This window comes from Bipolaris maydis, assembly GCF_028858645.1.
Source record: "Bipolaris maydis strain C4 unplaced genomic scaffold PSV08scaffold_5, whole genome shotgun sequence".
Taxonomy (NCBI): domain Eukaryota; kingdom Fungi; phylum Ascomycota; class Dothideomycetes; order Pleosporales; family Pleosporaceae; genus Bipolaris; species Bipolaris maydis.
This window is the reverse complement of record NW_027093861.1, coordinates 320889-346375: the sequence shown is the minus strand read 5'-3', so window position 1 is coordinate 346375 and position 25487 is coordinate 320889. Positions and strand designations below refer to the sequence as shown.

At 50.1% G+C, this 25487-nt stretch overlaps 7 protein-coding genes across 7 annotated transcripts; 3 read left to right on the top strand and 4 right to left on the bottom strand.

Moving 5' to 3' along the window:
- Positions 1–499: 499 nt before the first annotated feature.
- On the top strand, positions 500–1818 carry PSV08DRAFT_369970 (kinase-like domain-containing protein; the record flags this gene model as incomplete). Its single annotated transcript, XM_014220934.1, has 2 exons — positions 500–548; positions 1043–1818. 2 exons carry the CDS (start codon positions 500–502, stop codon positions 1816–1818), a joined length of 825 nt encoding a protein of 274 aa, XP_014076409.1.
- A 43-nt stretch (positions 1819–1861) lies between these two features.
- Positions 1862–2308, bottom strand: PSV08DRAFT_369969 (uncharacterized protein; the record flags this gene model as incomplete). The annotated part of the gene is made up of 1 exon (XM_014220933.1): positions 1862–2308. The coding sequence occupies one exon, from the start codon at positions 2306–2308 to the stop codon at positions 1862–1864; it is 447 nt and encodes a 148-aa protein (XP_014076408.1).
- A 1341-nt stretch (positions 2309–3649) lies between these two features.
- On the top strand, positions 3650–5023 carry PSV08DRAFT_199496 (glycoside hydrolase; the record flags this gene model as incomplete). The annotated part of the gene is made up of 3 exons (XM_014220932.1): positions 3650–3759; positions 3816–4099; positions 4150–5023. 3 exons carry the CDS (start codon positions 3650–3652, stop codon positions 4971–4973), a joined length of 1218 nt encoding a protein of 405 aa, XP_014076407.1. The 3' UTR covers positions 4974–5023.
- Positions 5024–5163: 140 nt separating this feature from the next.
- On the bottom strand, positions 5164–6357 carry PSV08DRAFT_387964 (uncharacterized protein; the record flags this gene model as incomplete). Its single annotated transcript, XM_014220931.2, has 2 exons — positions 6270–6357; positions 5164–6209 (listed from the first exon to the last, which is right to left on the bottom strand). The coding sequence occupies exons 1-2, from the start codon at positions 6319–6321 to the stop codon at positions 5164–5166; spliced, it is 1098 nt and encodes a 365-aa protein (XP_014076406.1). The 5' UTR covers positions 6322–6357.
- Positions 6358–8870: 2513 nt separating this feature from the next.
- On the top strand, positions 8871–13047 carry PSV08DRAFT_387961 (uncharacterized protein; the record flags this gene model as incomplete). Its single annotated transcript, XM_014220930.1, has 10 exons — positions 8871–9803; positions 10030–10946; positions 10993–11199; positions 11318–11347; positions 11406–11451; positions 11504–11639; positions 11698–11912; positions 11958–12137; positions 12184–12295; positions 12344–13047. The coding sequence occupies 10 exons, from the start codon at positions 8871–8873 to the stop codon at positions 13045–13047; spliced, it is 3480 nt and encodes a 1159-aa protein (XP_014076405.1).
- Positions 13048–19703: 6656 nt separating this feature from the next.
- Positions 19704–20411, bottom strand: PSV08DRAFT_285633 (uncharacterized protein). Its single transcript, XM_014220928.1, has one exon. The coding sequence runs from the start codon at positions 20214–20216 to the stop codon at positions 19902–19904; it is 315 nt and encodes a 104-aa protein (XP_014076403.2). The 5' UTR covers positions 20217–20411; the 3' UTR covers positions 19704–19901.
- Positions 20180–22238, bottom strand: PSV08DRAFT_35657 (Gti1/Pac2 family-domain-containing protein). The gene has a single exon (XM_014220927.2). It carries the CDS (start codon positions 22073–22075, stop codon positions 20339–20341), a length of 1737 nt encoding a protein of 578 aa, XP_014076402.2. The 5' UTR covers positions 22076–22238; the 3' UTR covers positions 20180–20338.
- Positions 22239–25487: the final 3249 nt, after the last annotated feature.

The following is a 25487-nucleotide window of genomic DNA, read 5'->3' as shown; positions in this document are numbered from 1 at the left end:
GCCAGTAAGTGAAAAAGGTATGCATGATCCATATCAAACGGCCCTGTACTAAGCACAACAAGAGGTCGTACGTAGGAAAAGTATATTGCATCGCAATCGTTCTTTACACTCTCATGCTCTCTTGTGCAACACTGCTGCGATCGCGTACCGTGCACTTAGCTCGCCTCATGCTTACCAAGTTGTCACCCTCGAGCGATAAACCAAAGGTAGATTGTGAGACCGAGCGTTTGGTAGTACCTGTTATAGCCCCCCGCGAGTAGCTCGTTTAAGCGCCCCGTTTTGGAGTCGCGCACCTGAAATGGCATTTATTAGAACTCGCAAAATATTCATGAAGTCTCCTAAGGCTGGAAGAGATGATCTTGACGCCCTCTATTTGAAGACGTGGCCCATTGGCAGCCCCCTCCGTTGTCATACATACATACGACGAGAACCACAGCGACATACTCAGTGTAGAGGAGTAGGTTGCTTGGCGGTGAGGTATGTGATTGGCCCATACAGTATGTCGGAGGGTGACATGGTTGCTACACTCATGGGGCCAACATGTGCACGTAAAAGCTGACGGAGTCTGTCTTTCGTGTTTGCTCTGGAAATGTATCGAGCTGCGAGGGATTTCTTATTGTACTGGAAGGTCTGTCTTAGTTGTCGCTAGTTGTAGTTTCTTTATCAAAGATCTACTTTACGATTGCATCTCATGTTTTCGCTGGATACTGTGGTTTGATGGGCTGGCCATCTCACTAGTAATACATTGTGTGAATTATTCGTGCTCAAGCCTGCTTTACTAGGGTTTGTTCGGTTGCGCGTTTTGCGGCTGCGTTTTTAATACCTATTCCGGTATAATAATACGCAGCGCTTTGACAAAGGTTAACCGCACATGTCGTCACTCGTCTACCTCTCTACTTCCAAGCGACCACTTAGACACATGGAACCGCCAGAGCACCCTCTTGATTACAAGTATGAAGAAGCATACTATAGCCGGCCTAACATTATATCAGTCCACTCCAGCTTTTTGCGGATGAGATATCGCTGCCCGACAACTCAGTAGACAAGTTCCCGAACAAGATTGGCCCTAGAGTCATCTTCCTCCCTGACACGAAACAAGTCCTTAAGATCGGCTATGGCATCACAAGCTCAGAAGCAGAAGGGATGCGCCTTTTGGCTTCAAGAACGTCCGTGCCCGTCCCCAGAGTCGATCTTGTTAGCCAAAAAGGAGACTCTGGGTACATATTGATGTCGCAAATAGAGGGACAGCCCTTGGCAGAGGTATGGACATCTCTACCATCAGAGACCCGGGCTTCCATAATTCAAGACCTGCGATGCTACATCCACGAGTGGAGAGCTCTTCAAGAAGATTATTACGGTGCGCTGGGCCACCAAACCTGCCAAGATATCTTCTCCAAGCACTTTCCAATGCGTCAAGCGCCTAAGATCGATTATGGTCCGTATAGAACTCGGAGCGAGTATAACGCCGGGCTTAGGAGCGCCTTGCACATGTCAAGGCCGCCTAGGGTCTCCGACCAAAGAGATAAGGCTTTGCTAGACAACATTGAAGGCCTCAAAGACCCCACTATTGTTTTTACGCATGGTGACCTTCACCGTGATAATATTCTAATCAAGGATGGAAAAATTTCTGGCATTCTCGATTGGGGTTCGTCAGGGTACAGCATCAAGGAAAGGGAATATTACGAAGCACGGTCAAGAGCAAGAAATCAGGAATGGAAAGCAGCTCTTGATTTAGTATTCAGCGGGGAAACCGACATGGTCGCCTATTCAATTCTGGAGCAACTTGACAAGGAGCTTGTAGTATACAGCGGATCTTAACTGACTCGAGCACTATTTTTTTCCTTAAAGGAATCCGCTTCTACTATCTTCGATTAGCAACCCATCTACCTCCTAGAGATTGTGCAAGGCTTGTTACTGATTTCCCCACAAGTCCGCTGACACAGTCAGAAGTCCCTGGAAGAACCAATTCCTCGGCTTCAAGAGCAATGATACAGTTTACTGTCCAATCTTGACACCGGTCTCTACCGTTCCTTGGGGCCGGTTCTTTGCTGATGATGGAATGGACTTGCGCATATTGATTGGCGGAGAAAGTAGCGACCTGAAAACAGCCCTCGGAACTTGCACTGAGGATAGTTACGCCATCGCGCCGGTCGAGTTGGTACCATAGGCGGTCAAGGTCTATGAGCAACACCTGCAATAGATTGCCTCTGTCTGCCCCAGCACGGTGAAACACAAACGACCAATGGCAACGGTTGTTGGGATCGTCGCCTTCCCCGTGCACAACGACCGAGAGCGTGTATGTAGACATCCTTGTAACTATTAACATATACCTCAAAGATGGAGTTTTCAACTTACTCATCACATGAGAAACCTGGATTGGGTGATGGCCAAGGATGAGTTTGCGATGCTTGGGCAAAACGCAATGATTGACTGATCGATTTGGTGACAAACTCCAGGTACAGAAGAAAGGAAAGAGATTATGAGAAAGTAGACAATGCAGCTGAGATTTTTCAATTAGCCTGATATTTGTATTTACATATTTAGATGGAAACGGGTCTTTTCTATCTTACAGTTTTTCCAAGCGCTTCACATCCACATTCGCCTTAGTTCTACACTGAACAGATATACAACGTTCCGACTAAAAAATGGCGGTTCTCGACGGAACAGAATTGAATCAGAGTGACTGACTGATTCAGCTATGACGAAGCGTATCGCTTTACTACGCTGTGCGAGGCTTTTATAACTAGGGGACTGGGCTTGGCCGCTATTTGTGTGTCATGTTGCTGTGCCGTTTTACTCAAGTACCGAACTTTGAGGAGGGGCACGTGACCGATCAGGTTGCAGTGTGATGCAATATGCAGCTGTGTCATGTCGTTTATGTAGGGAGCTTGAGGCTAGATGTTGTAATTGGTTGGATGCGATTTAATATTGGTAGATTTGTGGAAATGCAAAGGGAAAACACGTTAGTACCAATCAACGCTTTGAAATCGTCGGCTGTAAGTGTGCTCTGCTCTTGGCCACCATGTTGAATACGTAGTATTAGACAGGGCGAGTGAAAATACACTTTAAATTCAAGGAAATCGTAGCTGGTTGCCAAACTAGATCCTTTTTCTATTCTTAATTCTTGTAGGATATCCAGCCTGAAAATTATTAAGACTGTTCATCTTTTCCTCCTCGCCATTCATGTTATTTCTCGCCTCATTGCCCGATTTACAAATGACGAGCTATGGAAACCAGCAAATCACGACGGCTATTTGAGTGCAAAACGTGCGCTGTCTCCCATACATAGATGGAAACATTCTAGAAGCCCAATTGTATACTCAAGATTCGTGACTATCTAATGTTTTGTATTGCACTGCTTGCGTTAAAGTAAATGTGGCTGGGCCTTGCATGCATACGGACCGATACGGGACAAGGCATTCGGTTGGGACGGGGTAGTAACGAGCTACGTAGTATTACGTTGGCGACTTTGTTGATCGGCCATAGCAGAATAGTTTATAGAGCGAAACAGTCAAGTGGATGAGTAACAACTAGTAGATCTTTTCTATGATCGCGGCTATTTACATGCCAAGAGCCAGTCATGTGACATTCTTTATCTCTCAATCTTGACGCTTGCACCTGGAATGTCTCCTCAAGCAGACACTTCACAATGGCCGCCCACAATCAATCATGGATTAACCTGGTGTTGGTATTTTGCTCAGTTATAGCAAGTGTCGTGGCAGAAACGTCGAAGATGAGATATATTATGTATCTTACCGGGTACATCGCTGCCACAGAGGTTTCGTGTCTCATTGTACGTAGCTAACTGTTTTCAGACAACACAATGTCGTCCCTGAGCCGCCTTTAGTTGAAAATATAACCGAAGTTGCTCTTGCTTTTATGCGATCCGATACTTTCAATAACCCCACGCAAAGCGAATGGCCGCTCTTCACTACGATAGATGAGGTCAGACCCAAGTTCGCCGAGGGAACCATCCTTCAAGTTGCCATTGGCGGATGGGGCGACACGGACGGCTTCTCAACCGCAGCAAAGACGGACGAAAGCCGTAAGCTCTTTGCAAAGAACGTTCGGGCCATGCTAGATGCGACGGGTGCAGATGGTACGAGAAGCCCAGCAATTGAAGAGAGAGCATTCGCTGACTATACGCAGGCATCGATGTGGACTGGGAGTACGCAGGCGGTAACGGCGAAGACTATAAGCAACCCGGCCACCTCAACAGCGACAAAGCCTGGGAAATCGATGCCTACCCCAAACTCCTCGCCGAGATCCGCGCTGCCGTTGGCCCCAGCAAGACCATCTCAGCAGCCGTCCCCGGCCTCCCACGTGACATGCTCGCTTTCACAGCGTCCACCATCCCCAGCATCATGGCCTCAGTCGACTACCTAAACATCATGACTTACGATTTGTTTAACCGCCGCGACAACGTGACCAAACACCATACTGGCCTGCAACTCTCCCTCGAAGCCATAGACGCGTATCTCTCTGCCGGCGTCCCGCCGGAAAAAGCAAATCTAGGTCTAGCTTTCTATATCAAGTGGTACAAAACAGCCGCAAACTCTACTTGCAGCACGTATCCGATTGGATGCGCGACGGAACTCATGGAAGACCCAGTCACAGGCGCCGATTTGGGCAAAGCTGGTGCGTTTTCCTGGCACGATGCAGTTCCTGAGGACCTATCTGCGTCGTTTAACCGTGCAATGCAAAAAGGTGTGTATGACGACGTAGGTGGTGGCCACTACTACTGGGATGCGGAGGAGAAGCTATTTTGGTCGTGGGATACGCCTGATGCTATCAAGCGCAAGATGCAGATCATCATGACAGGAAGAGGGCTGGGAGGCGTGTTTGCGTGGGGATTGGGTGAGGATGCACCGAAATTTGAGCACTTGAGGGCGAGCAACGAGGTGGTGGCTACCCTGAATGAGAGGCGTCAGGAACACGATGCGGAGGAACTTGCACAAAGGAGCGAGCTATAGTAAGGCATGCTCGTTGGTTTCAAAATATGCGAGCAAAAAAATGGTTATGTGGAACATGGATAATGACACGGTCAATGATAAATTGTGGTTTTATAAACAACAGTACAAGAATATTTACAGAGAACAAAGGGTGATGTTCTACAGGGAAAGCGGGTTATTCAGCTCCATGTGCTGCGCGTGCCATGCTAGCTTAGTTCTGGCCCTGCTTGGCCTTGAGCCATGCAACGAACTCCTTGATGGTGAACTCCTTGGGGAGAACCGCGTCAGAGCCAGATCCAGTACCGGCACCAGCATCAGATCCGGCACCAGGAGCAGGAGCATCAGAGGGAGCGGCAGAAGGAGTAGGAGAGGCAGGGATCACGGAAGTGGAGAAAGAAGACGGGGCAGCGCTGGGGGAAGCAACGGGAGCCTGTCCACCGGCCTGGTTTCCGGGCTTCTCGGCAGCAGGAGCGGGAGTAGGAGTAGGAGAAGGAGCAGCAGAAGAAGAAGGCTTAGCAGCGGGGGTACTGGGCGCCGTAGCACTTCCATCGCCAATCTTGGTAGTCAGCTCTCCATCCTCAATGTACACGCCGCTGAAGAACCAGTCCTCGGCACCAGCAGCATCGTTGTTGCCCGGCAGCCTCAGGATACCGACGTGGAAGTCGGCGCCGTTGGACTGCGTGCTGGCGGTGAAGGGACCGGCAGTCTTCTTCAGCTCGTCGCTGCCGGTCGAGTGCCAGAAGGTGACGGAGCCGCCGGAAAAGTCAATCTCGTAGGCGACGTTGTGCCACTCGTCGGCCTTGAGCTCGACATCCCACTTGGACACGCCGCCGACGTGCCACTGGAGCTTGGTGTTTGCGGATCCCGAGGCGCCGTACTTGAGCTCGGTGAAGTGGGACTCGAAGAAGGCGATTTGGTGCTCGTTGGTGGCCGTGGGCTTGTTCTCGGTCGAGGTCTTGATGGAGAAGTGGTAGAACTTCTTGCCCTGGTTGATGGCCGCCTTGGTCTGGGGGATAAGCTCAGTGCGCAACATGGTCTGGCCATTCCACTTTGATGTCTCGTCGATGGTGATCTTGGCACCTTGCTTGGAAGCCTTGTCGGCGGGGTTCTTGAATGAAGCATCGAGGTTGACGTAGTCGGTTACGGGGCCGGAACCGTGGATGTAGTATTGGTAAGAACCGACGGGGTTGGCGAAGGACCATTTTGACAGATCAGCACTGGAGGTCATGTCGTTGAAGCGACCGTCCCAGACGATTTCTAGATTCACAGAATTAACACACGGGCTTTGAGTTTCTCATTTTTTTGTGTTGGCCTTACCAGCTGAGACAGCGCTGAGCAGCGCGCTCATGAGAGTAGCCTTTCCAAACATCTTGAGTATGTTGTTTAATCAAAAGTAAACAGAGACCAGCTGTAAGTGGGTGTAGAGAGAATGTGAAGTGAGTGTCTACTTGGGACAAAACGAAGGAAGGAATGAATGAATGAATGAATGACCTCAATGAGCAATGGAAAGAAAACAATATAACGCGAGGCACTCGAGTGTCATATAAGCAGTACCTCGACTCAGCTCAAGCTCATGCTTAGGCTTAGCCTGCCGTCTTGGCAGGACAAAGTGAATCTCAGGGTGGAATAGAAACGGCGGCATGACTACATGCAGTATCGCGCGCGCTATAGCTACTCGCATGAACAGCTTTGACAGGCCGACGGATGACATGACAGCTGTTTGGTGGTGCAAACGCCAGTATGAAACGTTCGCGCTGGATGCACTAAGCCAGAATCAGCGGAGACGAGATTCATAGCCGGCTTATCGGGGTATAGCGTGGGCGGGTCGATTGTGGGAAGGATTTATGAAACGCTCCCTGCTCATAGCAAATTGTTTCATGGTGATTAGCGAGCTTTATAGAAATTGTATATGCACTGAGGCGGAGATTACCTTTTGGGGTTTCTTACTTTTGCGCGGTGTTGAGCCTCGTTGAACTAATCAGTTTTCATGGGATTCAATAGTCTCGAAGTCCGAAAAAGGCGTCGAGGTGGTGGACATGGATTTTTTCGAGTTTAAAAGGAAGATCGTGGTGAAATGAACGAGGGAAGTGGGTGCTGTCGCGTCTGGTGCCAAAATGAGTCAAAGCTAGCACGACGACAACGGGCCGGTGTTATTAGCCGGCAAGTTCCTATTCTTCCATCTTCTTTTTCTGCTGACGCTTTACATTTGTTTCAATAGTCTTGGTGTTTCTTCGACATGTTAATTCTCCGACCTTGGCTGCATATTTGGGTCTCGGCTGCATGATGGTAGCGCGGGTACCACCACATCCACAGATTGGGGCTCAAACTCATGTCAGCCACCGCAAGTATCCAGCTCATTCTACCGCAATTCGTTGGCTGTAAGTGCGGTTGTGATTATTTTTCTTCATTTTTGGTATGCTATTATTGCCTGAAGTATCGCTGTGCAGCATCCTCGCAAGTAGCCAGAGAACCGCAAGTATGCCCTCTTTAAGTGCTACCAAGGGCAATGCGAGTTGTTATTCCGGGTTTTCTACCGTTGGATACTACAATCGTTGGTGCTAAGCAACTGCGTGTCAATGCCGTTAGCAATGTCAGCAACATGATACAGACTAGAAACAAAAAAAGTTATCTGACGGTATACCAGAGCGTCTCGTGCTTAGCCCTATTTTAAGCTATGCATCACATAGATTCATGAGACCTACACCTATCCTGCCGATTGACACATAGATAAAATGTCTTCAAACTGTCTACGCACATGTGGTTTTGACTAAGCATATTAGCACATGGTTGGCATCACTACTCCATCCTGATACTTTCTGGATGTTCTATAATCAAAGTCGCAACTTTTTTTTGCAGCCGTTAGATAACTGCAATTAGGAATCCAGTAAGCCAGACCAGCTTGTTAGTAATGCAGAACGGGGTCTTACTCTCGGTCCTCGTATCCAGAATCTAGGTGGAGAGAGAACAACGAATAGTCCGCTCGAGATTCGTTGTGTCATAGCACAAACTTTCGTGAAGACGCAAAAATAAAAGCTCATTAACAAGTGCATTAATACTCACAAGATATTTTGTTCCAACCTGTTGGTGTTCATGTCAGGCCATGTAGAGAGATGATGGATTGATGGAAGCTAGAGTCATTCGGGAAGGATAGCTAAGACGGGGCCGATGGAAGCAAATCCTCATCAGCCTATAGGAGATTTTTTGCATCAATAGGATTGGGTCACTAGTGCTAGGGTTCTGATTCCAAGAACGGTCAACAAGCGAACAAAATGCGGCTGAATGCAAGCGATGAGCTGTAATGCCCGTGTATAAAGTGCTACTGGTTGTGGTTGCTGATCATTGACGGATGGCACACTTTCATCGGTGTCTTTTAACTCTCTGTTTGCCCATTGATTTCCCGCAAACATGTACGGTATGAACATGGTATAGTAAGTGTGAGTGCGATGGTATAGTGGGACAGCCAATGCCGCTATATCGTCTATGATGGGCCCGTGACGTTGGGAGCAGGAGATGGCGCCGTGCACGGTTAAGTACATGACTGCTGTTCAACGCCAGCGAAGTATCATACTCCATATTCGCTCATTTGTTTATTTGGCAACTTTACAGCACACAGTCGTTGTGTAGTGTACTGCGTGTGTATGCCTGATGGCATCGACACGTTCGAGTTCCTGCTGGATAAAATGATCTTCGATCGTGGCCGCAGGATGCGCGCTAGGAACAGCAAGCGTCTAAAACAAGACCCACATGGTAAGGCCAGGCGCCTGGAGAAACTGTGCTGTCTTGCCAAACACTCCGAGCTACAGCAACGGTTGTCCCGCATTACCTCAATACCAGCGACATTTAGCACGTTATCCGGTTGGGCAAAGTGTCCCGCCCAAGACGAGGACCAGCCGCCACATGCAGCGTTGAACATACACCATGGCCGCGCCTGCACGCGACCCCGTACTTCTGAAACCGTCGAAAAATGATGTACCACCACTTCATGGCGTAGGCATGCTGGAACTTTTGCACAAAGACACTCGCCCTACCTTTGTAATTGACACTAGTCCAGAGAATGCCGATTGTCTGCATCCATATGCATTGGATTATTGGAATCCGGCCATGGCCACTGCAGATCTTGGAGGTCTGTTGCGACACCTAGGCCGCAAAGGCTTTGCGCAAACCATCCTTGAGGAAGGCTACATGCCATTTACTCCATTTCAGAAATGGTGCCAGGAGCCAGACGCGCCAAAAGTGTCGTTTCCGTACCTTGGGTTTGACTGGACAAAGGTTCAGGTCGCTAGTCGTTGGAACGTTATCAGCGGTGTCTGCGTTAGTATGCGCGCGAACAGCAGTATTTCCAACACCAAGACTCCCACAAAACAAATTTACAACGCAAAGCCATCGCATTTTGACTGGACAGACGAAGAAATAGTTCCAGACCGACTGTCTCCTCATGCGGCATGGGCGCGCAGTATCGATTGGTCCTCGACGCCTCTGGGCCCAATGCGCTCCTGGTCGTCTGAACTGCGCAGCTATTGCAACCTGGTCATGATGGACCCGCAACCCGCCGTGATATTCTATGGGCCAGATCTCATCATGGTATACAACGAAGCTGAGATTGGCCTTCTAGGAGGCTTCCATCCATGCATGGGAGAAAGTGCGCGTGTTGCACTTGCCTCAGTCTGGGGTGAGTACTTTGAACCAATCATCCAAAAGAACCTGGCCGGAGAGACCGTTCAGAAAACCAACACTGCTATCCACATGGTACGCAATGGATACATGGAAGAAACGTACTTTTCACTGAAGTTTATTCCAATACTGGACCCCAAAGGTGCTACCGTTGGCCATTACGAACCTTTGGTGGAAACAGTACGTTAAACCCCCTGTCTTTAGACTACATAGATGTTTCTTGCTTTTTGTGGCCTCCGTAGGGTTCTTGAAGAAGCAGGTTTTCCTTGAAATCATTCGAGACCACCACTGTAGATTTACAAGACTGTGATCGAGAAATCAGGCTTTCTCCTAAACTCTTTGGACGGAAGGGGGCAGATATGGCCATTTACTTTACTCTCTTACAAGCCTGCTAATGCCCGCATAGACTGAAGAAGTGGTTGCGCAAAGACGCTCGCGTACACTGCTCGAACTGAGTGAAGAGATTCCAACCGCACGAAACTCCGATGCCTACTGGAATGTTGCTACCGAGGTTTTATCACGGAACGACAAAGACATACCCTTCGTTCTTCTGTACTCTGCCGAGGCTGACGCCAGCGGCTCTGCATCAAGTAGGACTCGATTTTCCGACAATAATCAACAGCATTGCAAACTTCGAGGCTCCTTTGGACTCCCTAAAGGATCACGAGCCGGTCCAGAGAACTTGGATTTCCAGCAGGACCATGGATTCACACCATATTTCCGGGAGGCTTTTAGTGCTCGAAAACCAATTATCGTACACTTTGACCAAGATCCAGTCGCTGCAGAACTTGTTCATGGTGTCGAATGGCAGGGGTTTGGAGATCCTTGCAAAGTAGCGGCTATCTGTCCCTTGAACCCAACTTCCTCACGAGATAACATACTTGGGTTCCTCGTCATGGGAATGAATCCGCGTAGACCCTTCAATGACACCTGCTACCAGTTTGTTTTGGTTGCTAGTCGCTTACTTTCTACATCTCTTACATCAATCTTACTTCATGAAGAAGACATTGGGCGTCGGGAACGAACGATAGCCACTGCTGAAGCGATGAAGTACCAGCTCAGACAGCAACTGACGCAATCCCAGCTGGAGTCGGAGCGTAATTTGTCCAAGTTTAAGCGTTTTGCAGAGCGTGCTGACGTTGGTATTTTTCTCGTCGATATGGATGGCGTTTATTCATATAGAAATGAGGCTTGGTTTGAGATGCTAAATCCAAAGAATCACGATATCGGTCTTGAAGAAGCGTGGGCCGAGATAGTAGATGACGACTTTGCTGATTTAGGGCGTGCTAAGTTTAGAAAACTCATAGAGACCAAAGAGCACCAGTAAGTTGCCCATTTCCTGTGTAAAAGTTTAGCTCACATTGATTAGGTCTTTCGAACTGCGTCTCAAGAGGACATGGAATGTGTCAAGCCAGAGTCTCGATGATACAATGTCCGAAGAACAGCCCGTGTGGGTCCTGACGTCAATTTTCCCTGAGCTTAACGACGACGGTGCAGTGATTGAGTTGATTGGTTGTTGTACGGATATCAGGTATTGGCCTCCCTATTGTGGTTTCTACAAGGGTGCTTACAACTGGTAGTCAACAAAAGTGGAGTGAGAAGCTCCAAGCTACGCAGGCAGAGAGAGCTCGAGAGTCTAAGCGGTACTTCTGCACTCGCCTAATGATGGTTCTATTCTGACTGAATATTTACAGGAGCTTGGAGAACTTTATTGACACTACTTCGTAAGTCTAAAAGGCGCGGCTGACTTATAGAAGTGTGTATCGTCTGACTTCAATACAGACATGAGATGCGCAACCCTCTCTCCGCAGTTATTCAATGTGCCGACGTACGTAGGGGTGTTGTGCGAAGGGGGCAATGACACTGATTGAAACGTGTAGAGCATCATATCCACTCATAGGTCTTTTGGCGAGTCACCGGATTACGAAAAAGCCTATCGAAACATCTTGGAAACTACCATTGACGCCGCCGAAACCATTGTCCAATGCTCAAAGCATATGAAAACCATTGTTGATGGTATGTAACAGTCTGAGATATCATTTCCTTAATATGCTAATGTGACTGACTCTTCCAGATGTACTCACCATATCCAAACTCGATTCTGGCTTGTTCGTAATGACGCCAGTCGATGTGCAGCTCGAGTCAATTGCTAGAGACGCAGTCAAGATGTTTGAGGGTGAAGCAAAGTCAGCCGGTATAGATTTGCGATTCCTGGTGGAAGATTCTTGCAAGAACAGTGACATTCAAATGGTTTCGCTCGATCCAACACGAGTCTTGCAGATACTAATCGTAAGTTGTTGCCAAGTAATGAACAAGCAGTAGCTAACTGTAAAGAATCTCATTACCAATGCAATCAAATTCACGCGATTGGAACCTTTTCGGAAAATAAACGTCAGTCTAGGCATAACTTTCGAGCGTCCGACTCATAGTGAACACGGCAGAGTGGCGTTTTCGCGTACGTCGGAAGCTTCAGAGGCGCAGACACTGCAAGCAGATTGGGAGAAAGGTGATATTGTAGGTTTATCGTGTTGTAGTTTGGTTTCTTTGCTAACACAAAAAGGTCTATATTATATTTTCTGTGCAAGATACTGGCCGTGGGTTGAGTGACGAAGAACACCAACTCCTCTTCACCCGCTTCTCCCAAGCATCACCACGCACACATATCGACTATGGTAAGCCCTGGATTCGACAACTAGCTTCCCCCTGCTAACATATCTCAGGTGGGTCTGGTCTTGGCCTTTTTATCTCACGACGACTATCCGAAATGCACGGCGGCGCAATTGGCTTCACGTCTAAACCAGGTGTCGGTAGCACATTCTCCTTCTATGTGAAGAGCCGCAAGAGTGGCATTCACCCCAATTACAGCCGAAGCGAAGGTGACGCTGCAGTCAGCGTGAGCATACGCGCACAAGAAACATTGCTATCCAGCCGCAGTCGCAACGAAGCCACTGAAGATAACGATTCGCGGAATACCAAGGCCATACCAACAGACATACCAAGCAAAGACCTTCACGTCCTGATTGTCGAAGATAACCTTGTCAATCAACGCGTCCTCGCCAAACAGCTTCGCAACACTGGCATGCATGTCACAGTTGCGAATCACGGTGGAGAAGCCATCGAGCACCTCCACACAACCAACTACTGCGTCTCCGACGGGTCTGGCAAGCCTCTCTCGCTCATCCTGATGGACTGGGAAATGCCCGTCATGGACGGTCTAACCTGCGTTCGCAATATTCGCGATCTTCAGAGGAAAGGCGTCGTAACGGCTCACGTACCAGTCATTGCGGTGACGGCGAATGTGCGGAGCGAGCAGGTCGAGGTGGCATTGAAGGCGGGCATGGACAATGTTATTAGCAAGCCGTTTAGGATACCAGAGCTTTGTGCTTGTATACAGAAGACGCTTAGAGCTACGACAAGTGCATAGATTTCTTTTATTTAGATTTGTAGTGGTGCATCGGGTAAAAGAAGAAGTATACATCATTTTCTTTTGCATCTCCCTTTTTCCTTGCCAACTCGCCACCCACGTTTATATGTGAAAAAGAGCACACATACACATACACATTTAACATAGTAGTAGGTGCGGATGTGTCAGCCGCAAGTAATTCACATTTCTTAACATCGTGGCATGCCAGTAGACAGAAAGCTTGCAGACACAAAAACACGAAAGTGCACAAAAACGAAATGTGCACGGATACCACCAACTTGTTTTCTTTTGAAGAAAATCCACATTAATCACGAGATTTGTCTTTGAAAAAAAACCTCCAGATTTCTATTTCCACAAAAAAAATACATACAACAGCGGGGATTCGCCAGTGGTCACCCACCTGACTACTAGTCCGCCGGTCGAAGACTTAACGTGCGGAGAACGAACGGGATCCAGTGCTAGATTTCGCCGATGGTCGTATGTACCGGCATGGCAAAATTAATTGTGATAGATTGGGTTGGTGGATAGTACATACATGTGTTTGTATTGGACTGAGGGTTTCCAGATGGCTATCGGAATACCATGTGCGCGTTTGTGTGCAGTTGCAAAGCGAATTTTTTTTTTCGCTGTGAAAATGGCCTGACATGAAGCCTAGCAATATTCTGCATCGCTTTAGTTTCACTTTCAGATGGGTGGGTGGTGTGAGATGCGTAGTCTATACCTTCTTTCTCCATCCTCTCGACGTTATGATTTACCCAAAACGGTAATCCTCGTATTTACCGCGACAGGTATAATCCAGGTACTCATTAGACTCCATGCACGTAAATTCCCCAAGAATAAGCTCGGCTTTCAATACCGGGCAATGATATGTTTACCCCCTTGCCCTTCCCTTGATCGTCCTTGTTCTGAAACGCGTATTTGTGACGACCATGACCCCCAAATCACGTCATTTGTCGTCATGTTCTTGCATGTTTTACCGCAAGCAAAAACCTTGCTGCGAACTTCCTTGTCTTCTGAACGGAATCAAAAAAAAAAAGACAGGGAACCATATGTGCAGCTTATCTTTCTCTTCTCCCGCGTGCAGATCAAAAAACAACTAGGTTAGCCCATTTTTTTGCACGGCAGACGTGACCTTGGACCGGGCCCCGTTGTAAGTGCTGAGAGAAGAAAGGGTTTGACAAAAACCCTGCATTGCACCCACGCACCCTCATGGATTACAACGACATGAGGACGTGAGCACATGTGCAGGCTTATGTAGACATGGTAAACGCTGCTTTTGGCCAGATATTGGTGCCGGAATTTACTCTTCCAAGGGAAAAGCTTTACCGTACGTACACGTACATAGGTACTAGGGAACTCACGCGACGTGTGGTTCACGGCGGCGTTTCTTGTCGTCGGATGGCTTCCGCAACCCCCCGCTCCAAATCGTGAGAAGTGCTTATCATAGCGACGAGCTGAAAAAAAAGGATGCGTGGACGGAGACAAGGGTCTAGATCTGGTCTTTCGCGTACGAGTAGTGTGGCGGTGGTCCCGTGTCCGCTTGCACCTGGGAAGAAGGGAGAGCCCTGTGGCGTTGCTAGTCACGTTTGTTAGTCGACTCAGTCGGACAACCCGCTCGTCTGCTTGTTACTCTAGGATGAAGGCTGTTAAGCTAGGAGACGACTCCGGCTTGCGCAGGGTCATTGCTGGCTGTTCTTTCCCTCTGTTCAAGCCGCTAAACTAGGCCGCGCCCCACGCATCGTGCCATGGTCTGCATTTCAGGGTTGCAGGAGGAGGGGGGAGGCGGGCTCGGTGATGGCGTGCATTTAGTTAGTGTTGCTTGGGTTCGCCCCAGGGGCCTGGACTGGGACGCCTTGGTGTGCACACAATTAGCAATAGTCCCAACCTTTGGCCGCCACAGCGTCATTTGATCGTTGCCTCTGCAATGTAATCATGGATGCATCCACATGGCATGGCATCATGACTGCCTCGCTGTTGCGAACTAACATGTCGCCGCTTGTGGCTTCTCAGACCATTTCCAGAGAGAAAGAGAGAGTGTGTGTATGTGCGTCGCGCGACTGGCGGACATGGGCGCACCTTTGCCTCGGCGTCACAAGCTATTGGGCCTTCGCGTTTCCCCGTTCGAGAGCTGAGCTGTCGGTAGGAGTGTCGACCGATTGCTGCGTTCACCCCCGTCGCTGCAGATCTCGACGCCTCGGATTCTCTTGCACTGTCTGTTCATCGGAGGGTTCATTGTGAGGGGTTTCGGGGGGGTGTGATAGTACGCTTGGCCGGTATGTACGCGGTTGCACTTGGACGGCGTGCGGGGTACATCTCTATCGCATTCGCATCGAGATATACTGGGTACGAGAATCCCGGATCTGTTGTGCATATTCGATTGGTATACTTTTCATTCAGCATTCAAGCAACTGTCTCCGCCGTCAAAAGTGACCCTCGCTTGAACTCTCCGCGGAGGTATCTGAATGTACTGCTGGTGGTGGCGGTGGTGGCCGGCCAGCTGTACCTGGAAGGAAAATGAGCTATTCACATTAGCAAAACAACAGACATGTAGTAGGAATTTGAAATCGATTGTGTGAGCATGGTGCGAAGGTCCATGCCAGAATGACGGTGGGCGTCACCATTACTAGCGGGCCGTGCGCTATTGCATCCTATATTAGTAGACATAAGAATGCCGTCCAAACCTGACTTACACCGCAACCTTAATCTGTTTCAAGGTGAAATGCAGGGACTTTTAGTGATTTCAAGGCATCCAGAAGCACATTTATAGTTTATGTCAATCAGAAAGTGTAAAATTACGAGCGCGAGTCCTAATTGAACAACACATCATGCATACACTAAGGCACTCATTTGACGAAGTTGTGCACTTGTCGATGCAAAAGGCCTTAGTCAAATGATAACAGTCGATTGGGTTTTACAATGCATCTTTTCGTGGTATGCGGGAATGTACATTGATCGAGCAATTCAACAGCTGTTCTGGCGGCCGTTAGTATGCGAGGATAGAGCGTTACCATAGAGCTGTACTGGCAACAAAGCACTCAACAACTCGGCTTGCTATGTGCGTATTGTCAGCGCACAATATATTCACTGCTGATAATCTATGCAAGGGCATGTTCCATGCCTCAAAATTTCTATACCACCCAGTACCATATTCCAATGTATATACAATGATGCGAATATCACTGAACATCAATATCCTTTCCTTTAAGAATCTCAAAAGTTATTTAAGTGAGAAAGCTTAATTCCTGCTCGTCATCCATGCAAATCTTGATCTCGATTTCATAATCACAACTTCTGTCTTCATCAACGTGTCTCAATTGCGACTCAAGTAATCGATAGCCCTTTGCCCCTTGAAGTTATCAGCATTTCGTATAGAATATTCAGTTTCCTTAAGCTCACTTTGAGGTTCGGTTGATGACTTTGGAACCGGCTGAGGTAGCTAAAGCCCACACTGCGCAGTCCCGATTTATCTCTTCTTGACCTCAGACATACTACAGACAGAAATATCAAGAGATAGCTTTCTCATTTCCTATTCTTTCTGAAAATGGGAAACTTCTTTGCTAGAATTATAATATAGACTGGAATCTGAATTTCCTTGATACAGAAGTGTGACCGCGGAGCAGTTGTGTTCTTCAGCCGCTCTAGAAACACCAAATGCGGGAACGATTTCGGATAATAAACTATGCATCTTACATTAGCCACCTCATGAAAAGCTACATGTCGTAGAATTTTTAACTTACACTAATGCAGGCCAACATATTTCCCCACATGAACGGAAGCTTTTGTAAGTAGTCAGAACTAAAGCCGTTCCCTCTTGCTCACCTATAGCGGTTCTGGGTTGCATAATGCAGTCAACTCTAAATAAAGTGCCACTAAGGCACTAATAAACTACTGCGCTTATTCTAGTAGTGATTATACAGCTTCAACAACGGTCCAAAGCCTATATCTGCTAGCATGTACAGGTATATCTACCCACTCCTTCCCACCCCTCCCACTGTATTCAAGAAACATTTGACAACCCAATGTCTCTCTGTAAGGTTTATTGAGAAACGCTTCCATCATTCTCCATCGTTCTGTCTGTATCAACAGAATCAAATGGCACATCGATGTCGTCAGTGCCGAACGAAAACGGCAATGCTAACGAGCTAGGCCGGCACGAAGCGTTCTGTCGTCGTGATTTACTATCCGAAATCCAATCACAGCAGTAATGAGCAACTATCAGTTACCCTCTTTCAGAATATTCCCCAACAGTGCTACTATTTGGGAGACAACGCAATGAGGACAAATCTATAAAAGCGGATACAAGTAGTTAGTGCCGCCTCCAAGCGCGCTAAGCTCCTTACACTCGAAGACTAGTACTGATATGTCTTTTCTTACATGCAGAAGTACTACAGGTACCGATATGAGGATGAAAAAAAAGAAGCTTTTAGGGGAGAAAGACATATTGCAGATGTGAAAGACGACTTTAAACGGCATATACAAACAGCATACAGTGCAGCCGACTTTATTACCTTCCTCGAGAACCCACGCGCTCCAGAAGCTCTCAAAAAACGAGGAACAACTCACAATCTTTCCACACTCATAGTCTTTTCCCTTAATCTTGGCGCTTATACACAACATTTCTAATCAAGACTCTAGACCTCACTCAACAACGTAAAGACACGAGAAACAAGACATAAGCCGAGGCATCTTTCCCCCGGATCCATCTAGACCATGCATCTCGCCTCATCTTTCCTTCTCCTTCTTGCCCCCCAAAACAGGCCGGATAAACCGGGAATCAAGACCGGAACCAGGCCCAACCACTAGTCTACAACTACCAAAATGCAGAGCAGAAAGCACACACCCTCCAGCTATGCAAAAAGGCACCACCCAGCAGACATCTCACACCATCGCATCTCCTGAGCGCGCGACAATTCCGCCCGTTCCCCGAACCACCCCCCGGACCCACTTCCCAATACATTCTACCACATATGTACTTGACTATGCACAGTAATGATGGCGCCAACGTCCCAGATACGCGGTGAAGCTCACGCATCTAGACCACCACGTCCTTGTCAACCGTGGTTTTGCGCATTGGTCGCCACGTCATGCTACATGTGTTTATGTGTACACGGGCAGGCGACAAAAGAAGTAGCTTATCATGGAACATGTAGTACGGCCCGAAGTATATTCGTCATAACAAGCATCGGTATAGTAGGACAAAAAGGTTGTATCATGTGGATACGTGTGGATACGTGCGGATACATATACGGCTTCATGTGTGGCTGTGGGCCGGCAAGTATGGGTTACAGGCGTCATGTCTACCGACGTTTTACTAATGGATAGGCAAGGCGAACCGTGGTTTGGTGGAGCTACATTGAGGCTCTAGATTTTTTTTGCTTCTTCTTGATGGCTGGTTCGCTCGGTGTTTGCGGGTGTGGCTGCCGTTTTTTTCCTTTTTTTGTTTCGTGTTCTCTCTTGGCTTCTCTTCTACTTGCAGGCTTACCAGTGGTTGTGTCAGATTGATACTAGCGAAAGGGAGGGGGAGGGGGGTTATGTGCCTGGTTATGCATTCCATGTAAGCAAAAAGTGGGCCAGCGATATACAAGTCTGTTTTTCAATAGGGGATGGCAAACGACATAACACCAGCTTACGATCACGCTAATATCTCGACACCGTTTCTTACGCCTAGAACGCACTCAAATTTCGTAACGTAAAACCACCTCATCAATTGCGCCCTCTAATAGATTAATAGCACAAATAAGTTATACCAAGTAAGACCGTGAAAGCGTCATGCTCACATGACATTACAAACATGTGAATGATACCCAAGGGGAGGGGAAGGGTTGGATGAGCGTTTCCCCGCGCACCCAAGTCTAGCATCATGAACTCCAACCACACCATGACATTGTAACATCACCATATGAAAGCAACAAAAATTAAATCATAAGATCTTAACTTTGAACGATCAGCCCTACGCATTGCGCAAACATAAATGAACTTGCCCCCTCCCCCCCCTCCCTCTCGTCCGCTCATGCATCTTACACCCCCCCCCCATCCCGATCGGCCCTTTTTTCTTTCTTCCGTCGCTCACCCACAAATACCGCCGACCGACCCTCCGAACAGACCGCCCGGCAGGCTTGGTACCGCGTACCCCCCTTGTTGCCGCTTGCTCATGGAGACACGGAAAGGGTGGAGTAAAGTACCTTGATGGGATGCTAAGACGGTGTATGTGCGCGCCCGTTGCTTGGGGTTGCAAATGGAATGGTGACGTATCGGGAGGGGTGGTCAGCAGCAAGGTATCGGGCGTCGGTTGTGTGTGCGTGTGTGTGTGTGTTGGCCTTCGTATTCAGCCTTATGGGGCGCGAGATTGCATTGCGGTTGTTTTTGCGAGGGATGTGCCGTGGGAGCCGTGCGGCGTGGGCGGTGCGCAGGGATTGTGTGGTGACGATGGGCGAGTAGGGGGTTATGGCAATGGGTGATGATGATGATGATGATGAGGTGAGAGGTGAGATTTCTTAGTCGTGGTATGAAGTCATGTTGTATGTGCGTGTGGTGGGATTGAGGGGTGAAAGAGAAAAAGGGAGAAGAGTGGGTGTGGAGTGGTAAGATGCAAAAAAAACATGATTGATAGTTATATCTGAGGTTTTTTTTATGCGCGATTTCGCTTGTAGGGTTTGCTTGCTATTCTAGAAAAGAAGACAAAAGAAAAAAACATCCCGCCATGGGGGGTAATGGTTGAAAAGATTAAGGTAGATGCCATCAGATTGGGTGATAATTGTACAAGGGTATGTTGGTGATGGTAGATGAAGAAGCGAAAATGCTATACAGACACATATGCCTGATGAGACAGACCCCCCATAGGGGAATAAAAGAAATTACAGAGCATAGAGCCAGACGCTATTACCAGAAAACCAGCCATTTTTTGAATGGGTTGAGAAAAAAACCAAAGTCAATTTGTATAGCAAAAACACCTCGAGTGCCCTTAACAGCATAGAGTAAGGCCCAATTTTAAATAGTTCAAAAAAAAAACCCCCCCCAATAACCGTACGTGGAACCAAAGGATATATGCATACCGTCGATAAGAAAAATGTCACTGCGTAGTGCCAACCAAAGTCCAAGAATGCTCGAGTAGGAATAGTTATCGCCTTCGCCAAGGGAAGAAGCGCCAAGGGGTATCGCATCCAAATCATCCACCATGAATGTCTCGTGTATGCTTGGTAATATCGTAGGAGAGTGTAGCAAATTGGGAAAAGGTCACCTCAGGGGGGGCGCGGTCTGAATCGCCTCCAAGATGGGTGTTGGGAGATTGGGTTTAGTAGCCAGGGTGCGCGCTCGTATTGTACTTTTCCTCGGGAACATACTTTTCGTCCGTGACGTAGTAGGAGTGAGGGTGAGGAGCCGAGGGGTACTGCGTTTGGGGCAGCGGCTGGAGAGCAATGGGAGCCGAGGACCTTCTACCTTGACTCGCCTGGGAAACTGGAATCTGGCTTGGTTGTTGCGATGCCGGGGAGCTCTGGGCAGTAATGGCTTGGGGTTCAAAAGTGCCGGCCTGGGCCATGGGGTATGAGGTCGGCTGTGGGGCTTGATATTGCGAAGTGGGTCCATGGTGAGAGTAGGAGGTGGATGGTGCGGCTGATGGGTGATCATACGAGTAGTGACGAGTAGACTGCGAGGGATAGTGCGACGAAGGAGCCGGGTGGGGTGATGAGAATTGTTGAGGAGATGGAGGATGGGCGGCATAGTGCTGCTGACCTGTGTATGTTTGAGGCGAGGACTGCTGGACTGGGTACTGATGAGCAGACTGCGAGGCACCATAGTGTTGTGGGCTGTTGTGAGTAGATGTGTATTGGGATCCGTGCCAGTATTCAGGAACGCTCAGGTGGAGGGGGGCGGCATGTGTTTGCATCACTCCCTGAGCTCCAAGTGCCTGTGTTACCGCTCCGAGCACATGGTGTTGAACATGGCTCGGCTGGATGTGGTGTGGGTAACCGGTAATGAGGGGCATGTCCTTGCTTTCCTCATCTTCAAGACTGACCTTCCATCCACTGAGGAGTTCAGGCCTAGGTTGGATATCGGCTAGCTTGGGGTCCTGGAACGGTCGCTTGAGCTTGCCACTAACAACGTCCTCAAGACTGTAGTAGGAAATGACGTGGTGGTGGGTGCCTTGGTACTTGACTGAAATGGTCTTCTTCATCAAGCCACCCTCCTTGAACTCGTAGCTGTCGATGAGGGAGCCACAGAATCGCCGTTGCTGGTCGGGTGTTAGGCTCTGGGCAAAGTTTGCGTAGACCTTGTTCATCGGGTCGGCATCGCCAGCGAGGGAAGGGTCAAAGGATTGGTTCTCATATTCGTCCTCGGAGTTTTCGAGCATCTCGCCAGTCTTTGACCGCACAGGACCGCTGCTTTCCTTTCGCTTCCTTTTTGAGCCACACGAGGGGTTCAGCGCGGACTTCTTCTCCTCGGGCTTGAGTGCTCGTACAAGTTGGCGGTAGATGAGGCAGTTGTTCATAACGCGGCTGGGTGACCAGTGAACAGCATCGGTCCAGCGCTTGATTCCAGATGCATTCTCCTCGTAGACCAAGACCGTTCCCGAAGTGAGCATCTCGGCGCGCTCCTTGTCATGGGGCCGGCGGCTGATGTGGCTAAGGCGGCCCTGAAGTGCGGCCTCGACTACAGTCATGGCATCTTTGGTGGTATCAAGGAAGCCGTGCCATGTGGGTTTGAAGGCGGGTTGAGCTTTGACCATACTACCTGCGACCTGAGGCCTGGGGGGAGGTGGTGTGCTCGCTGCGGTTGAAACCACACGAGATGAAGCAATCGACTGGTGGCGTGGGGGTTGACGCGCTGTCTGTTGCATCTGAGGTGTGAAGCCCGTGTACATTGAGGACTCGAACATGCTTGGGTATGGGGTTTGGTTGGTGGTTGGTTGTTGGGGCCAAGACCAGGAGTCGGCATCGTTGTATCCATCCACCTTTGGCACGCCGCCGAGGGACATGTCATGTCCGAACGAAGGCATCGTCAAAGTGGATGCCCGGATACCCTGCAACATGGGGAAAGTCGGGGTTTTTGTTTATTTGTGGTAATGAGCAAAAAGTTGTTTGTGATTTGGGAGACGAATGATCCAGATGGGTTGAAGATACGGTGTAGGCGTGTGTATAGTGACCGAAATCACATGAGAATCTTCAATCGGAAGGTAAATGTCTCCAAAAAAACAAAAATCCTGGGCAACTGGGTAGAGCCTGGAAAGGAAGCTCTATTTGGGTCAGCATTGGAAAATCCAGGTCAAGTCGTTCTCCAAAAAAAAAGGCCATACTCACGTGTGATGGAAACGGGGCAAGGGAAAACGAAAGAGGGGATCAAGATCGCACAGCGCAAAAAGAGGGCGAAGCGTGTGTGTTTGCAAGAGGAACGGTTGGAGAGGGCAAGTGCGTAGGTGCGTCTATTGCCCGAGTTGAGGGTGGGATGATGTGGCTTGGATGGGTGGGTCGGTGGGGGGGAAATGGGTTGAGGATGTTGGTGATTTGGTGGTGGTGGTGGTGGTGGTGGTGGTGGTGGTGGTTGGTCGTTGCGATTTGCAAGAAGCAGCAAGTAGGGAAACAGGATGAATGGCCAGGAATTTGTTTGGATAGATCTCGAGGCCACAGGGTGGTAGATGTAGAGGTGTGAGGCGCACGTCTAAGCGTAGCAAGAAAAAAATGGCAAACACCGATATGGGTATATAGGTCGGCGGCGAGAGGAGGTACCAGTAGGTGGTCCAGGGAACCAGTCGATGTATATTTGGGGGTTATATTGATGCGTCGGCGAATTGCGAAGCTACTAGTATGATCAGGGTTGGCAGGGCCCCAGGACGATAATAGGGAGAAGAGGGAATAGCAGCAACGGCGGAATCAGCCAGCGGACCAGGACATGGCTCCTAACGAGAAGGACGCTATCTCACTCATGACAGCCGGGATGGAGGCGGTCGGAGACAAATGGCTCGCCCTGGCAATGACTCTAAGTGCATGGGGCAAGTCAAGCGTGAGGGCATATGCACGACTGGGACGGGGCAAGCACAAAGGGCACTACGTGACAACGTGCCCGCTTGGGGGAGGAAATGGCATGTACCCGGCAGCCATGAGACGCATACGACAGGACTGGTCGCTTGGAGGAGGGAGGGGAGGGGGGAGGGGGTAGGTTAGCCCGGTTGGGGTGGCCGACAGTTGATGGGCACAGTAGCGCAGCGATCGCCCCTGCTGAGGATGCAGCTAGTCCCTGGACGGACAGACTCGACCTGAGGCAGCCCTGCTGGGGTGGGCTGTTCTGGGGCGGCCGCCAGTTTGCGGTTCTGGCCCATGAGGCGATCAACAGGCAGCACGACGACTAGGACGAGTGTAGCCGTCGTCGTCGCAGCAGCACACCAGCAGTACTCTAGGAACAGGCCGGATGCACCGTCGTCGAGGCCACGGCGGCGCGCCCACCGCCTGTTGATGGACCTAGCAGAGCCCACGGGCGCCCACTGCCCCATCCATGGGCGATGCTAGGCTAGCGTGCCATGACTCCGCAGCTGCCGGGCCTGGCGTTAGGGCAGCGTAAGCTTCACGTTCCTGGACGGCGGCCGCTGGTGAGGCAGGACGCGAAACTTTGGCCATGCGGCAGCGCTGAGGCCCTGGTGGGCTCGCAGAAACGGCCGTCGGAGAAGAAAACAGACATGGGCGCGGGTGAGGATGAGAAGGGGGGACGAGGGGAGGGGAGACGTCGGCCGGCGTACAACAAGGGCCGACGTCGGGTCAAGGGCGCCAGAGGGGCAGCAAGCGACAGCACACGCGCGTGAGAGAGAGAGGCACAGCGAGGGGAGACGGCCAAGATTGCGCTCGAGGGTGAATGAGAGAGAGAGAGAGAGCAGGATGCAGGCGGAACAGCGAGGCCAGGGCTGGCAGGCGTGGCCTCAGGGCGGCGCAGACATTGGCACAGGTTGGGCTGAAGCTCGCGGATCCGGGACGGTGCGCTACCATGTTTCACACAGTTGCGCGTGGTTGGCGGGGCTGGCTGGCTGGGGGGGGTGGTGGTGGTGGATGGGGGGAGAGTGGGATGTGGATAGCAGACCAGTAGCAATGGCAGGAGGAGAGAGAGAGAGTAGTAGCAGTAGCAGTAGCAGTAGCCGTAGCCGTCGGCGCACAGCAGAGCGACGGGCTCGTCCAGGAGGGCGGGAGTGGGCGTGGTCGTGGTGTCGGTGTGCTCTCTCTCAGGCTGGCGGTTGGGCTGGAGGCGGCACCAGGCTGGCCGGCGGTGCACCGGGCTGGTGGGAGGCGTGAAGCTTGGACTGGCGGCGCATCACCCGCAGCGATGACGAGGGGCGTGAGGGTGAGGTTGGGATTGGCATGAAGGATGTGCACGCTTTGGGCGGGCGGGTCAAGTGACGTCCACATGCGGCCTAGCGTGCATGGACAGGGCATCCTGGAGTGAATCATGCACATGCATCACACGCCCGTTTAAGCACAAGCAGCCCGTCGACTGCCCAGCCAGCGCGCCCTCTGCGAACTTGGTGATCGCCGTCTGTGCACGGGATTTGCAGCTGGGCCTTTTGCGCGACCCTGGAAACATGTGTTGCCATGGCGGTGTGGGGAAGAGGGCAGCGTGGGAAGAGCATTGGCAGTGCCATGGCCATTGGCACTGGCACTGGCACGGTACGGACATGTGCGCATGCTGCCCTACTGTCTGCTGTGTCTAGTACATGTGCGTACACGTGTAGGTCCGTACGTACACGTGTATCTTGAGCCTCTCCATGCATGGTACATACATTCACATGTATACATGCTGTAGCACACACTCTCATCCATGCACATACGTATGTACATACGTATGTACCGCGCCTGATGCGACCTACAAGTACTACTTTTGCAACCACTGCTACGTCAAGCCACCCACAGCAAGCGGGGCTGGGCGATGACGGCACTGTGGCTGATTCATGTCCATGGCCCATCATTTTGATGCTGTTGCTGCTGATGATGATGAGCATGATGCTGCTGCAAAAGACGCACAACTAGCGCGCACACAAACAGCGACAAAACATTACTCTGTTTTCCATCCACACAGGAACACCATCCCTGTCCACCTTGTCTCTGTCCCCAGTCGTGCACTCGCCATCTTGATCCTCGAGCTGAACTGGCGAGGGCGAAGCTGCCTGTCATGGCTGCCACGGCTGGCCTCGACCCCGACCTCGACCTCGACCTCGACCTCGACCTCATCCCACATCCCACCCTGTGTCAGTAGTCAGGAACGCAATCCTCTCAGCGCCGCCTTGGCCTCCTTTGCACGCCACGAGTCGCGTCTCGCACTTCGCCTTTCCACGCGCTGACAGGCACCACACACGCACACGACGCCTCATTGCCACTCGCTCGGCTCCACTGGCAAATTCTCTCTCTGTTTCACCCTTTCCTACACCACACTAGTTGGCTAGTGGGCTGTGCTCTGTACGACACACC

Coding starts and splice junctions, on each gene's coding strand:
- PSV08DRAFT_285633 (XM_014220928.1), bottom strand. CDS start 20,216: ATGATTTGGATGCGATACCCCTTGGCGCTTCTTCCCTTGGCGAAGGCG.
- PSV08DRAFT_35657 (XM_014220927.2), bottom strand. CDS start 22,075: ATGTTGCAGGGTATCCGGGCATCCACTTTGACGATGCCTTCGTTCGGA.